The sequence below is a fragment of the Schistocerca cancellata genome, chromosome 2, assembly GCF_023864275.1.
Source record: "Schistocerca cancellata isolate TAMUIC-IGC-003103 chromosome 2, iqSchCanc2.1, whole genome shotgun sequence".
NCBI lineage: Eukaryota > Metazoa > Arthropoda > Insecta > Orthoptera > Acrididae > Schistocerca > Schistocerca cancellata.
This window is the reverse complement of record NC_064627.1, coordinates 553,203,003-553,217,568: the sequence shown is the minus strand read 5'-3', so window position 1 is coordinate 553,217,568 and position 14,566 is coordinate 553,203,003. Positions and strand designations below refer to the sequence as shown.

Here is a 14,566-nt window from a genome sequence, read left to right as displayed (position 1 = left end):
CCTAACTTAAACTAACTTACGCAAAGGACAGCACACACACCCATGTCCGAGGGAGGACTCGAACCTCAGACGACAAATATAAGTACTGTAGGTCACAGTATTTACACAGAGATGAAGAGACTTTCACCGATTAGGCTAGAGCGGAGAACTTCATTAAGTATTCTTTGGATTGACTGCCACATAAAGAGCATATGAATTTGTAGTGAAAATTATGTTTTACTTGCAGGTACCTGAACGAAACATTGCTATAAATGGTGCTAGAAACAGTGAAGAAGGAATCCCATCCTGACTGGGCGTGCAGCAAGTTCCTCGTCAGAGCCTTCAAACAGGCAGGCTTTGATGTGGAGGAGGACAGCATCCAGGTGAACAACGCCTGCAGCGGTGGCGGCGGCTTTATGAGCGAGACACTGCTGCTGCGGGGGCGGACACTCGGCGGAGACGTGGCCAGCCTTGTGGTGAAGGCGTCTCTGCAAAGAGGCGGGGACGGCGCGCTCATCTCCGACATGCTGTTCCGGAGGGAGAGCGTGCTGTACACGAGGACTCTGCCCGCTGCGGAGGCGGCGCTGAAGGCTGCTGAGGGTGGCGCGTGGCGGCCGCTGTGGCCCGCCTGCCCGGGTTTGTTCGGCGGCGCGGGCATCTGCCTGCTGCTGGAGGACGTGGGGGCCGCGGGCTTCCACAAGGCCCCCAGCGCCGCCTCCGCTCGCGGGCTGGATCTGGAGCACTGTCTGGTCGCGATGCGTGGGCTGGCGCGCCTTCACGCCGCCACCGCAAGAAATGCATGCCAGGATGCCCAGGCTGAGCCCCTGCTAAGAGAGTCCGTCTTCTTTGGCTCCAGCCAGGGTCCACTGCGCAACTTGCAGACCAAGACCACCATCCTCAAGATGGTTGAAATACTCAGCCGCTATCCGTGGTTCCTCACGTATAAGGACAAGTTCCTGCAATTCGCGGACAAATTGTTATTGCGAGCTGTTGACGCCGTCAGTAGGTGCGACAACAAACTCACTGTTATGCTGCATGGGGACTTCCAGAAGAACAATATGATGTTCCGGTACTCAGACGAGGAGCTCGAAGTCATTTTTTACGATTATCAGGTAATAACCACAGTAATATTATCAAACTGACTTACAGCTCCAAACAGTTTTTATGGCTGTCACATAAATCATTTCCTGATGATTTTACCATCGCTTTAGGAAATTAGCATGCAAAATTCAGTCGTATTTCCTATAAATTTTGTTGATATTTCAGATAACGTTCCGTGCTTATCTTGAAAGTTCAGAATTAATCATGCAGAAGTTAGAAGTGATGTACAGTGTATGACATGCATGAAAACATACTATTAGCGTACTATATAGATGTAAGTAGTCTGGAATATATTTCATTCACCTTAACATAGACAGCCTTACTTGTATCATCTGCTATTGGGGTAGCTATCTTAAGGAGCCCATTTTATTTTGCACACTCTGTACATAGTGTATTTTTATTTAGCGTTCACACAGTGCACAGTACTCATCACATGGTATTTATTGTCTGGTGAATAGGGTAACTAAATCTCCATATAATCAAGCAACCTTTCTTTAATTTACTGCTCCAGCCTAACACATCTTTGAATTTTTGGCATAATGCTCGAAGTTCAGCGGATTTTAGACCACATACAGCCGCTGGTCCTTGTGACTTTATGGCAGCTCCAGGCACTGGCTTCTGTTGTGGTCTGGAAACTTGGTGTGTTTATGATTATTATAAATGAAACCAGTTACCACCACCACATCGCAAATGAAATGAATTTCACTGCTGCTTTTTTAAAATACCTTCTTGATGACCTCATATAATTTCGTGAATATACATCCAACCCAAAGGCATTAGCGTATTTTCAATGTAATGAAGATATCCTCACTTTGAGAGAGTTTCTAGAGCACTTGATTTGATGTGATGCACGTACATTACACCAACAAAGGAATGGAGAAAATCATTAAATCAGTGTACATTCCTTTCTGGAACTGTTTAATTACCTCAAATGTTCTGCAGGTATGGATAAAGATCTATCGCATTGCCTTCTCTCTTTCCTTGGCTTTTTTGTATTTCTGTAGAGACTGCTTGCACTCTGCCATGAAGTCCTCTTTGAAATAGGCTGAAAACTCCCATATTAATTTTCGATTTTTGTAGTTTTCCTCACATTACTTGAGTTTGATGCCGTGATGATTCCTTACAAAGCCAAAACTCATTTCCATTGAGCTTCATCAATCATTGGAACTGATGCTTAGTCTGTAACGACATTAAATCGTGTCCCATCATACTTTGAACTGTGGATGTGAACAGGTTGGAGCAGGAAAATAAGGTGGTGCTGATGATGCAGACACAGCATGGCGAGTGCAGTGACCCATATTTAGTTGTGATATCAAAGTTCCTCAAGTTGTTATGCCATCTTATTTCATTCTTGAACTGCCTCACTAGGAAACAAAAGCTGGTATCTTGTGTTGGTGAGTGATTAACTGATTACTGTTGGATTTTTCAGGCAGCCCATATCGGATCTCCAGCGGAGGACCTGCAATACTTCTTGCACACTAGCGCCAGCCTGGAGGTTCTGCAACAGCACACGGACCTGCTGCTGTCTGAGTACCACCGCACCCTGCACCACACACTGCGGGCCCTGGGGCTGCAGGAGCAGGCGGTCGCCTACCCACTGAACCAGCTAAGGAGAGAGATGGAGCAGCTAGCGCTAGTAGGGGTCTTCTGCACCTACGTTGTGCTGCCCGTTATGCTGAACCTAGCAGCTGTCGATTTCGATCAAGATACGTCGTCACCCAGCTTTGCAGCCAATGTGGACAAGTTATTACAGAAATGCTATACAAACCCTGAGTATTTGTCCTTTGCCGAGTACTTGACGCCAATTTTTGAGAAGAACTGTCTTCTAGGAAGCAGAGTCTCATCATTAGTATTTCCAGGTATATCAGAGCTAAAATAAAATGTTAACATGCTACAAGCTCACATAAAGTTCTGCAATCAATAAAGAAATTTGTGAAACCTAGGAATGTGTAATTGCTTTCTTCACTGCTTGACGATGTTATTTGAGAGTAATCTCTTAGGTAGTGTGGCTATGGAGCCTTTGCATCAGCCTGACCAACACAGATCCTTTCGCCAGTACATATACAACTCAGTACGGTATATATGACGTCAAACGTATGGGTCGAGTAGGCGCATGGGCGAGATGCTGTGTCGGCAGAAACTTGGTACACAGTTACATCAGCAAAAATTCTACCTTACGAGTAAACGTCACCTCTATCACGCATATACACACATACTTTGCACCCCCACAGTCTTGCATTTTATCTGCCATTACATGTAATGTACAGCTAGATTTCTTGAGGAGTATGAGTAAATTAAAGTCCAAGGTATGGGATGCCACCCTGTAGCCAGGATGGACACTTGGTGGCGCTGCCACCGTTTGGTCTCATGACGTGACAGCAATTATTGATCGAGGTTTACTTCCCCTAGCTTTTGGTAACCCAATCACCTAGCTGTAAGATAGCAACTGATCAATTTTTCTTTGAGGTTATTTTCTCCAGGAAGGTTGACTTCATCAAGTCCAAGAACCCTTTCTGTCCTGTGTCTGAGGCCTCCTGAAAGCAGTCCACAATGAGACCTCTCATTGTGGACTGACCTTCGTCTGGTCTCAACCGTTTGACCTATCTGGCATGGATGACCAAGCCAGGAGCTTAAGCTCCCTCCAGCATAGCTTCCAGGGTATAAAAGTACATAAAAATCTCCTCACCATGGTAAGGAGGCAATCCTTGAGGAGGAACCTAAACATTTATCCAGACAAATGATAGTTTAGAAATCGAATGCCAAAATATAAAGCTATGTATTGAACGGGCTGCAAATGAACATTTGGAAAAAAAGAATAATGGAGGACATACGAAGGATTAAGAAAAAGGAGCGAAGAAAACAGCTGAGGGATGGAAACATGTATACTCCATACATTTACAAACGAAAACAGAATTTGGGAAACAAGAATATAGAGAGAAAAGAAGTAAAGTATAAATCACTGTCAGGAAAACAATGGAAGAGTCGTGGAATAATTTTGCGATCAGAACTTAACACGATTTAGAAATAAAACAAGCTATAGCTGGCAAAATGATAAAGAATTTGAATAAAACACTGAAAAAGAGACAATAAACATAAATATGGCACAAGATAATAAATGGCTAGTATATTATAAACAGCTCTGGTGTAATGACAACCAAAAATTAGAGTACGACCCCCCTGAAATAGATAAATCACATGACGGCGATCTCATAACAATCCAAGAACTAACCGAGGCCCGGAATAAAACTTGGAACCCAAACACAACAGGGTCTGACAGTATAAATGCAGAGTTGTATAAATATGGGGGATTATTTCTTAAGCTAACACTTCTTCATTTATATATATTATGTTTTGGAAAAAACGGCAAATCCAAAAACTATGGGCAGTTGCATATGTCATATCAGTCTTCAAGAAGCTAAACGAAATGAATCCAATAATTAGAGTGATACAACAATAGCAGACACAGCATGTAAAACGTGTTGCCTCGATAATAAAACAATGTCTAGAAATTTTCGCTGAAAATCTATTATCTCAACAACAAAACGGTTTTAGAAAACCGAGATCTGCACTAATTATGTTTTTATGGTACACTTAAGCAGGCAATACTGAAACAAAGACAGTTTAATACAGATAGACACATCGCCTCTAAAGACTTAGAAAAAACTTTCGAACATGTAGGTAGAAAAATTTCATGAGACAAGTTAGACAAGAAATGATATTCTTAGCAAATAATAAAGGTGATAGAAAGCCGCCTATATAGAGGTTGTAAGTAGGCTGTTTATGTTTTCTTTATGTAAGTTTGCTGTTTATGGTTTTCTTATTGGCAACGTTACGTAGCGCTCTCTGTATGAAAATCACTGGCTGTGCTGTGTGCAGTATGTGGCTAGTTTGCATTGTTGCCTGCCATTGTTGTCATGAACTGCTATAGCTGGATGTGAACAGCGCGTAGCGTTGCGCAGTTGGAGGTGAGCCGCCAGCAGTGGTGGATGTGGGGAGAGAGATGGCGGAGTTTTGAAAGAATACAGCTTAAGCATGCTACATCACAAGATATGAAGGCACAGCTATAAATCAATGTGTCCAGAAAGGGTACAGTTTTTTAATATATATACTGATGATATGATTTAGACCTGGAGATAACAAATTGATCCACGCTTGAAATTATCACTTTTTAATATGTTCCTTTTAGCTGACAATGTCGCATTCATACAAGATAGCGAAACTATGCTATAAAGATCGATCTAGAGACTTAAAAAGATTTCTAAAAAATGAAAACATCCATTCAAAAACCTGAGGCGATGACTTTCAAAGAGGCAAAAACTCTTGGGACCATTATCTTAGGAGGAAAAGAAAGCGAGTTAATCACTTCAATTACCAGTAAAATATTATGACCTACCAGAACTAATTCGTCATTCGAGATAAACTGCTGAAATATAAAATCATATGCAGAACAATCAGTACAACATTGAGAAATAAAGTTGGAAAGACGCAAAAACTAAGTTTTGTAAGGTAATGGCTGCCCCTGCGTTGCTGTTTGGCAGTGAAATTTGGACAATTACTAAAAAGCAGGAAAGGAAAATCCAAATTTCTATGGGGTAAGAAGGACTGTACAAGATCAGATAGATTAAGAAACGAATACATAAGTGCAGAGTTTGGGATACATGCGATAAATGAGAACATCAAGCCTAGTCGACTAAGATGGCTAGAACATCTACCTAGAATAACAAATTCGAGATCACCAAAACAAGCATTAAATTTCAGACCTCTTGGAACAAGATCCGTAGGAAGCCCAAGAAAAAGATGGCTGTATACCTGGAAAACGGAACAGACCTATGGCCTAGACCATGATGAAAGACGAAAGTTAAACGCAGCAGCTAATCACAGTTTACCCCTACAGCCGCCATCTTGGCCTTGTTCAGAGGGATCTGAACTTTACATCACATTCAGAAGTACGCGAACGACAGTAAATGTTCTTCAGAAATGTGCAATAGCGTGCACACACACACACACACACACACACACACACACACTGCATGAAGTTCCACATCTGCATTATTTATCAAGAAGTTTATGTCAAATACTGTACTGTCTCGTAAGCAAATTGCATTACTCTCTCTGTTTTCTTCTTCTGTAAAAGAATTTTTATGTCATATACTGTAGTGTCTCATCAGTAAATTTCATCTCTGTCTCTACTCCTACATGTAGCTAAAAATAACATTCTGAACAGACAGTTGACACTTCTTTTTAGCCATAAATGAGGTTATATCCTAAAACGAACATGAACTAGCATTTACCAGTAAAAAACACATGTTGGTTAAATACTTTTCTACAGTGGTAGTTGACACAAACAAATAGGCGGTCTGAGTTACTATTCTGTAATTGTCAGCTACTGGAAAAATGCAATTAATGTGTAACCTATACTTGACGCCTAAAGTAGGACCGTCGACTTTCAAATGAAGATTCGCTATCTCATTTCCGATCGAATTTGTCTATAATGTGTATCAAAACACGTAAAGATTTTAACATTTCGATCTCATGCTTAGCTAAGGAAATTTAGTCATGGTACAAAGAACGATCTTCTATCATTTGACGTTTTTAGAAATTTTTCAGAACTAGAAATGCTTCACCTCACCAAGCACTGGTTTAGGAGGCTCACCAAACACTGGTTTAGGAGGAATGCATGTTATACACTACAATGCATCATGTTATACACTATAAAAATATAATCGATCTTATTAAATACTAAAATAGTTTTTTATTACTAGGATCTGCCTGTGACAGCATGTTTACCCAACAGTTTTACACATCTCCGAGACTTTAGTACAACAACAGTACTAAAAGTACTGATGAGAAGTTAAGTGCTTTGCATCATTTATCTGCATATTTTCGTAAGAGGTAAAGACCTTTTCACCAAAACAAAATTATTTATCAAAATACGTAATGATTTCGAATACCAAATATATGCGAGTTGCTTGTTGTAGCTAATACGCTTGTATCTCTGATTTCAAACGAAAATTTGATCTTTGGAGCAAATCAGAAATATTTATAAAAATATATAAGGATTTTGAGTACAAAACACGTGTGGCGCTACTGTTATAACCTAACCATACTCTTCGGTTTATTAATATCCAATGTTAGTTAACGTTCTGTGCTTCACAGATAAGGCATTAATTCAGAGGTTCAAATGCTACACGATAGAATGTCAGCAAGATTTTAACTTGACCATTGTCGAATACCTACCTGAACAACAATGATCAGGAACAGATTTTGTGCCCCAGCTGAATAATTTAGCGTAGTTAGCTAATTTTTTGATTAAATAGTAACTGAGATTGGTTGAAATGTTAGTTACTGAAGGATTATTTATGGTCGTCAGCTCGTGCTTGAGCAGAAGTTATGAAATTATGTATGTCTGTGTGGAAGAAATATTATGTAACAAATACTGAAACGAGTTTAGGCGGAAACAGTAGCTACACACATGGAAGCTCAAAAGAAAATATCACTATAAAAACACAGATGACAGTTAATTACAACGTAACAGTATTGATTAGCCACTAGCAACACGTAATGCGGTGTGGTCTGAGCTACATTACTCACAATAATGTTGTCTGTCGTCAGGCTTTGTGAAGCAACGCCCAGAACTAATTAATAAGCCTTACGATGTTAGCTAGAAGTTTTGCTCAACTTGATCCTACAGATAGCAGCAAAAACCATAAACAACGATGAAATTACGAAAAAGAAGATTCAAATTACACGAACAATACGAGTATACAGAAAATATGATCACTTTTGTAAAATACTCAGATTGATGCCACTTTGCCAGTAACTTAAAGTCACTTTCCTGTTAAGCAGTCATTTTTCTGATCCTTATACGATGTGATTAAATCAGTTATAATGGAACATGAATTTCAGTTAATTAAAATTTCTTCTGGCTTTTGAAATAATTAACTGCAATTTCTAATAGGGAAGTGCACTTTTATCCCAAATTAAGTAATGTTTATTTAAATAAAGTGACACTCATTTGTAATCATAATCATGAGAAAGGAACCTACTGATGGTTAACGGTGTAAATCAGTAAAACTGAAACTAATTGCAGTTTAACAAAATCAATATAAGGTTCAATTAAGGTGAAGCTAGAGCACTGGCAAGTCTTATAGAAACATACACTACTAAATCTCACAGTGTCAATTTCTGACCTGAAGATGTTGCATCACGATGCATTTTGTAACAACAGTAATTGGCAATTGCCTGTTCATTCGCTAACAAGTACGTTGTAGTAACTATAGCCACATAGCACACTTCTTCCAAAATTCTGTTTGCTACATCCTCTTAACTACAGTATAAACTCTGGCCCAGATATGTGATTGCTCATTAAACGTTTGCATTGTCTTGAGTCACTTTAAGTGCAACACTGACAATGCACTTCATTACACATGCTAGCACCGGCACTTTTCCCGTCCATGCTAGCCAATGTTGCGATCGCATCTCTAAAGTCTGTGTCTCTGTCTGCATATGCTCACGTCTCAGTGTTGGTAGTGTGATAATGTTAACAAACTGTTTTGATTTTACACAATGCAATATCCCTAACCTGGCCACCATTTCTGTTATAGAATTTTACAATACTGATTTTTAATATTTCGCAACAAATATACTAACAGACTAGTAAAATACAAATTTTTTGTTCGGAAAATAGTATTAGTATTGAAAAAAATAAATGAAGTTTGAATTATGAGGCACTGTGTTGTAGTCTTATGCTGTCACAACTGAACTGTTCTCTAACATAAATGATATTTTCCTAATGTACCAAATATGAAAGGTAAACACAAAAGGATTATAGAGAATGATGGCCAATGTTCCATAGAGATACGGAAGTTTCATATCTCGAAAATGTGATCTTTGCACCAAAATAAAATTATTTCTCAAAACACGTAAGACATGTGCAAATTGCTTATCGTAATATGTTGACGTCTCTGACTGTAAACAAAAATTCAGTCTTTAGACCTAAATAAAATTTTTTGTGTTATTTATCACAAAGATTTTGAGTACTAATATAGGTGCCACTACTGTCATAACTTAATTGTTCTGTAGGCTTACATAAAGTACATATGGCTTGCATATTGGAACTGCTGATATAACTTACGGATTAATTGGAGCTTGTTAGTGAGAAAAGTTCGATTATTGTAACAAACTTTACAAGTTACAATGAACTCACATATTAAATATTTCCAAATCTAAATTGTCTGTAGTACTAATCAAAATAGACATGGCTCACTTATTGGCATTACTGATCTAAATTACACGTTAAAGTTCACTTTCTGAAGACTAACCTATGCTGCCAGACAGAGCTACCTTCATGACACTTCAATGAAATATCATACACATACGTGTAGATTAGGAACGACGGTTGATAAGCTTCCAACTATGCACTTTTAGCCACTTTTCAAATTCATCGAAGCACCTTTAACTTGAGCTAGCACCGGACGCCGCTGCAGGTAGTGGCTGACAAGTTGTGGCGCCAGGGTTTTGTATGGCACACCGCCAATACATGTTTGGCGTCGGCGCGTCTCGTCTAGGGAGGCATATGGGTAATGGAGTCAGTTGCTGGAGAGAGATGAACAAGGCTCGTCCGTTAGAATAAATGCCCAAGGGACCTATTGGAGTTCGTGCATATCTATACTTGACAGGCGACTGTCATGCGGACAGAAACATCACGGAGCAGGTGCTGTCTTCTGGAGCCTTGAACAAACACTGCAGTGAAGGTGAGTATCACCTGCACCAGATTACAAGTAGCACAATCTGAGTGTTTTTGTAGTCAACGTTGCTATACTGAAGAACTTGGGTTCAAGTCGATGCACAGTGTTATGTATAGCTGAGGAAAGGATAGGAAGTGCTGCCACTGTGCCACGGAAATTTCTGAGAGTTGGGTAAAAGCTTGTTTGTGGGCTGTATGTGGGATGTGCAGTAGAGAATATGTCACTAAGCAAGACTGTAAAGTATACGAAGTCTTCAGGGGTTGTCAGCCGAGTAGCATCGTCGTCTCGTAGCAACGTTTCAATGGAATGCGTCTCCATCATCTTCAGACGAAGTGTCGGGATGTCGTCAGCGCAGGCTGATATCTCTGCTGGACCGCTCTCTGCTTCCCGCCGCCGGTCAATCACGCGCCCGCGGAATCGCCCGATGCGCCTGGAGCGGCCGGTGTCGGGGGGTGGGGGACGCTTGTGTGGGGTTCGTATCCCGGCTTCCGTCTCTGTCTGCTCCGTCCGTGGCCTTCGGTGGAACGGAACGTTCTTCTCTGATTTTCCTGATTACAAGCTCCCAGGCTGTGCTGAGATGGTAGCCACTGTCGCGGTGGATTAGGTTGTCGTGTAACCATATTTCTATGGACTCTTTGATTACTGAGTCCCAAAATCCGTTTTGTTTTCCTCCTCTCGTTCAGCTCTCTCTCTTGCTTTTCGTTCCTTTTCTAACCACAATTGTTCCTTTTCCCTATCATTATTTGCCATCCAATTTTGGATTTGAAGGATCATTGCATTTGTATCTAAGTTGGGTTGCTACCCGCGGGAATTGTTTGGTCTGTGTCAATCACATCACCGACGTTAGCCTCCGCCTCCACTCGCATAGTATTCAGCATGGAAAAGGAGTCAGTCTGTCTGTCTGGAGGCTGTCCTCAATTTAAATAACACAGTAAACACAAATTAATGGACACATAAAGAAAAGGGTAACAAAAAGAGGCGTGTTCTGAAAGAGGAAGTCAATTAGTTTGTCTTTGAGACAATTAAAAAATGTAATAAGAATTTGATGGTAAAGAACAAATGAAACTGGTAGCTAAGTTTATAAGAGGAGATTGAAAAATAGTCTTAACTGGAAGACGTAAATTTTAACTGGTAAGCACGAGAGAGCCATAAAGAAAATGATCGACAGCAGTTCTGTACCGGACGTTACCATTAGATTAAGAACATATATGTATACACAGGGTGGCCCAAAAAGGATGGTCACATTTTAAATAACTATAACTCCATCAGTTTTACAAATTAATTTTATTCAATTACGTAACTAAATGCTCCCAGACACCCAATTACAAGAACTAACCACAAAAAATCATGTACGGAAAATGACTTCCGGAAGATGGTGTCCTTCCTCGGTGATGCATTCCACAAGTCTTTCCTCGAAATTTTCCATCACTTTCACTACTGTTTCTTCTTGAATTGCCATAATTTCCGCACTGATTGCCTCCTTCAGATCAATTAAGTTTCAGGGCTTCTGTATGTAGACTTTTGACTTTAGGTATCCCCAAAGAAAAAAATCACAGGCTGAGAGGTCAGGTGATCTCGCGGGCCAGTGGACATCTCCAAAACGCGAGATGATGTGGTGGGGGGAACATCCGCCTTAAAACACACATGGAGTCATTGGCTGTGTGGGCCGTGGCCCCGTCCTGTTGAAACCAAATTCGATCTCGATTTACATGTAACTCTCGCAGTTTCGGTACCAAAAAGCTACGTAGCATGTTAACGTAATGTTTCGAGTTCACTGTGACTGTAGCGTTGTTCTCCTCAAAAAAATAAGGACCAACAATCCCCAATCTTGAAATTCCACACCAGACTGTTACCTTAGCACTATGAAGAGGCTTTTGGTGCAATTCTCTGGGATTATCTGCTGCCCAATACCGGCAGTTTTGTTTATTGACATAGCCGTCTAAATGGAAATGGGCTTCATCTGACATAAGAAGCACAACATCATTATTAGAGTACAAAATGTCAAGCATTGATTCACAAAATCGTCTTCGCTGCTGAAAATCACGATCATACAGCTTTTGCGTGATCATAATTTTGTATGGGTGAAACTGTAACTCACGGCTTAAAATACGCTGCAACGAACTACGGCTGAGGCCTAAAGTTTGAGCACGACGCCTAGTGGAACGACGCGGGCTTTGCAGCACTGACGCTCTAACATCATCAATGTTCTGTGGAGTAACTGCCGTACGTGTACGCCATGTAGATTTACCACTTTTGACAGACCCTGTTGTCCGGAATGCAGTCACCCAACGTGATATGGATCTGCGATCTGGAATGGGTCCATCACGCGCTACACCAAAACGTTGTCGAAACAATCGTTGCACAGTAATAAACGATTCATCATTTCTGAAAAACTGTTCCACAGCAAAAACACGATGCTCGACCGTCCACTGCGCCATCTCGTGGCAAACTGGGTGTAATGGCCGACTTGCAGACGGCCGGCAGTGGTCCCCCCTCCTCACCTTTCAATGGTACTACGCAGTTCAAATCCGACCATCCTTTTTGGGCCACGCAGTATAAACAAACTATGTAAATTTTATTAGTCAAGGTATCTTGTTATTATTCTGTGAAAGTGTTATTTCTGCAACGAGAAAGTGAGATGAAGGACGACGTTTAGTTCACGAACGCCTATCAAAGTGAAAGTGAAAAATTTGTGCGCTGAAGAGCGAGTCTGTGTCACGACTCTTTAAACCACACCTTGTGCGTATCAGTTTTATTTTTAAAGTGTGCAACGGTCAGAGAATAAGTATAGTTTGCCATGCAGCCCTCGCAAGCCAGCAAAATAACTTTTTTTCACTTACCTGCGAGTCCTTTACGGACAGTTGAAGAGTAGTACGACGAGATGACTTCGTGCAGGCTTCCTCGGTGAAGCAATAGCAAAATGGTTCAAATGGCTCTGAGCACTACGGGACTTAATTTCTGAGGTCATCAGTCCCCTAGAACTTAGAACTACGGTACTTAAACCTAACTAACCTAAGGGCATCTCACACACCCATGCCCGAGGCAGGATTCGAACCTGCGACCGTAACGGTGAAGAAAAAGCAGCAATCCTCAAACAACGTGCTTTAAACGCAGCACGTTGTCGGCGGACAATACAGCACACACCCAATCTACGATTGAGCGAGCGATACTGGCAGGTGTTGGTCTGTCAACATTGCCGCGCAGCGTCGTATGACGAAATAATGGATATTTTAAACTTTAATGGCCGGGTCCGCGTGGCTCGCTCCGACAATAATTGTGACTTCATACTACTCTGAAGGACATTGTTCTATACGTACATAGCAAACATCATATTTTAGAGACTGATAGAGGACGATTTGTATTAAGCAAATAATAAAATGGTCACGACTAGAATAAATTTCGGTCACGGTCAGAACGAGGTTGATATTTGACTTAACCGCAGTCATAAACAAGAGCAGAAATCAGTGCGAAATGAAAGAAAGAAAGAAATGATCCTTACCCATCCTGAACCCATTGTAATTAAACCAATAATTTTAAGTAATACTACTGCAGAGTACTCTATTTATGTTCCATATTCCATGAGTTGACGAAGAATGGCAGATTCTATTCATTGAAGTGGTAGAAAAGGGACTCCCATCGTGAGCGATTCTTAACAAACTATTCGACGGCACGGTGTGATCCACGAACCAATGAACAATGTGTGTAAAATAAGAAAGAATATTACGATGAAATAAACACAAGCCTGTCGAGCTTGTAGAGACACTGAAAATTTGGAAACCGTGTGAAAGAATAATGAAAATGTCATGTCAATTGCATAGTTTGTAGCATTTTAGAATTATACAGGTACTTCTATGTGTATGTACACTCCTGGAAATTGAAATAAGAACACCGTGAATTCATTGTCCCAGGAAGGGGAAACTTTATTGACACATTCCTGGGGTCAGATACATCACATGATCACACTGACAGAACCACAGGCACATAGACACAGGCAACAGAGCATGCACAATGTCGGCACTAGTACAGTGTATATCCACCTTTCGCAGCAATGCAGGCTGCTATTCTCCCATGGAGACGATCGTAGAGATGCTGGATGTAGTCCTGTGGAACGGCTTGCCATGCCATTTCCACCTGGCGCCTCAGTTGGACCAGCGTTCGTGCTGGACGTGCAGACCGCGTGAGACGACGCTTCATCCAGTCCCAAACATGCTCAATGGGGGACAGATCCGGAGATCTTGCTGGCCAGGGTAGTTGACTTACACCTTCTAGAGCACGTTGGGTGGCACGGGATACATGCGGACATGCATTGTCCTGTTGGAACAGCAAGTTCCCTTGCCGGTCTAGGAATGGTAGAACGATGGGTTCGATGACGGTTTGGATGTACCGTGCACTATTCAGTGTCCCCTCGACGATCACCAGTGGTGTACGGCCAGTGTAGGAGATCGCTCCCCACACCATGGTGCGGGGTGTTGGCCCTGTGTGCCTCGGTCGTATGCAGTCCTGATTGTGGCGCTCACCTGCACGGCGCCAAACACGCATACGACCATCATTGGCACCAAGGCAGAAGCGACTCTCATCGCTGAAGACGACACGTCTCCATTCGTCCCTCCATTCACGCCTGTCGCGACACCACTGGAGGCGGGCTGCACGATGTTGGGGCGTGAGCGGAAGACGGCCTAACGGTGTGCGGGACCGTAGCCCAGCTTCATGGAGACGCTTGCGAATGGTCCTCGCCGATA

General features: G+C 41.6%; 1 protein-coding gene across 1 annotated transcript; it reads left to right on the top strand.

The window, feature by feature from the left end:
* The first annotated feature begins 251 nt into the window (after window positions 1-251).
* On the top strand, window positions 252-2,959 carry LOC126156275 (uncharacterized). The gene is made up of 2 exons (XM_049916298.1): window positions 252-1,091; window positions 2,510-2,959. Exons 1-2 carry the CDS (start codon window positions 252-254, stop codon window positions 2,957-2,959), a joined length of 1,290 nt encoding a protein of 429 aa, XP_049772255.1.
* The last annotated feature ends 11,607 nt before the right edge of the window (window positions 2,960-14,566 follow it).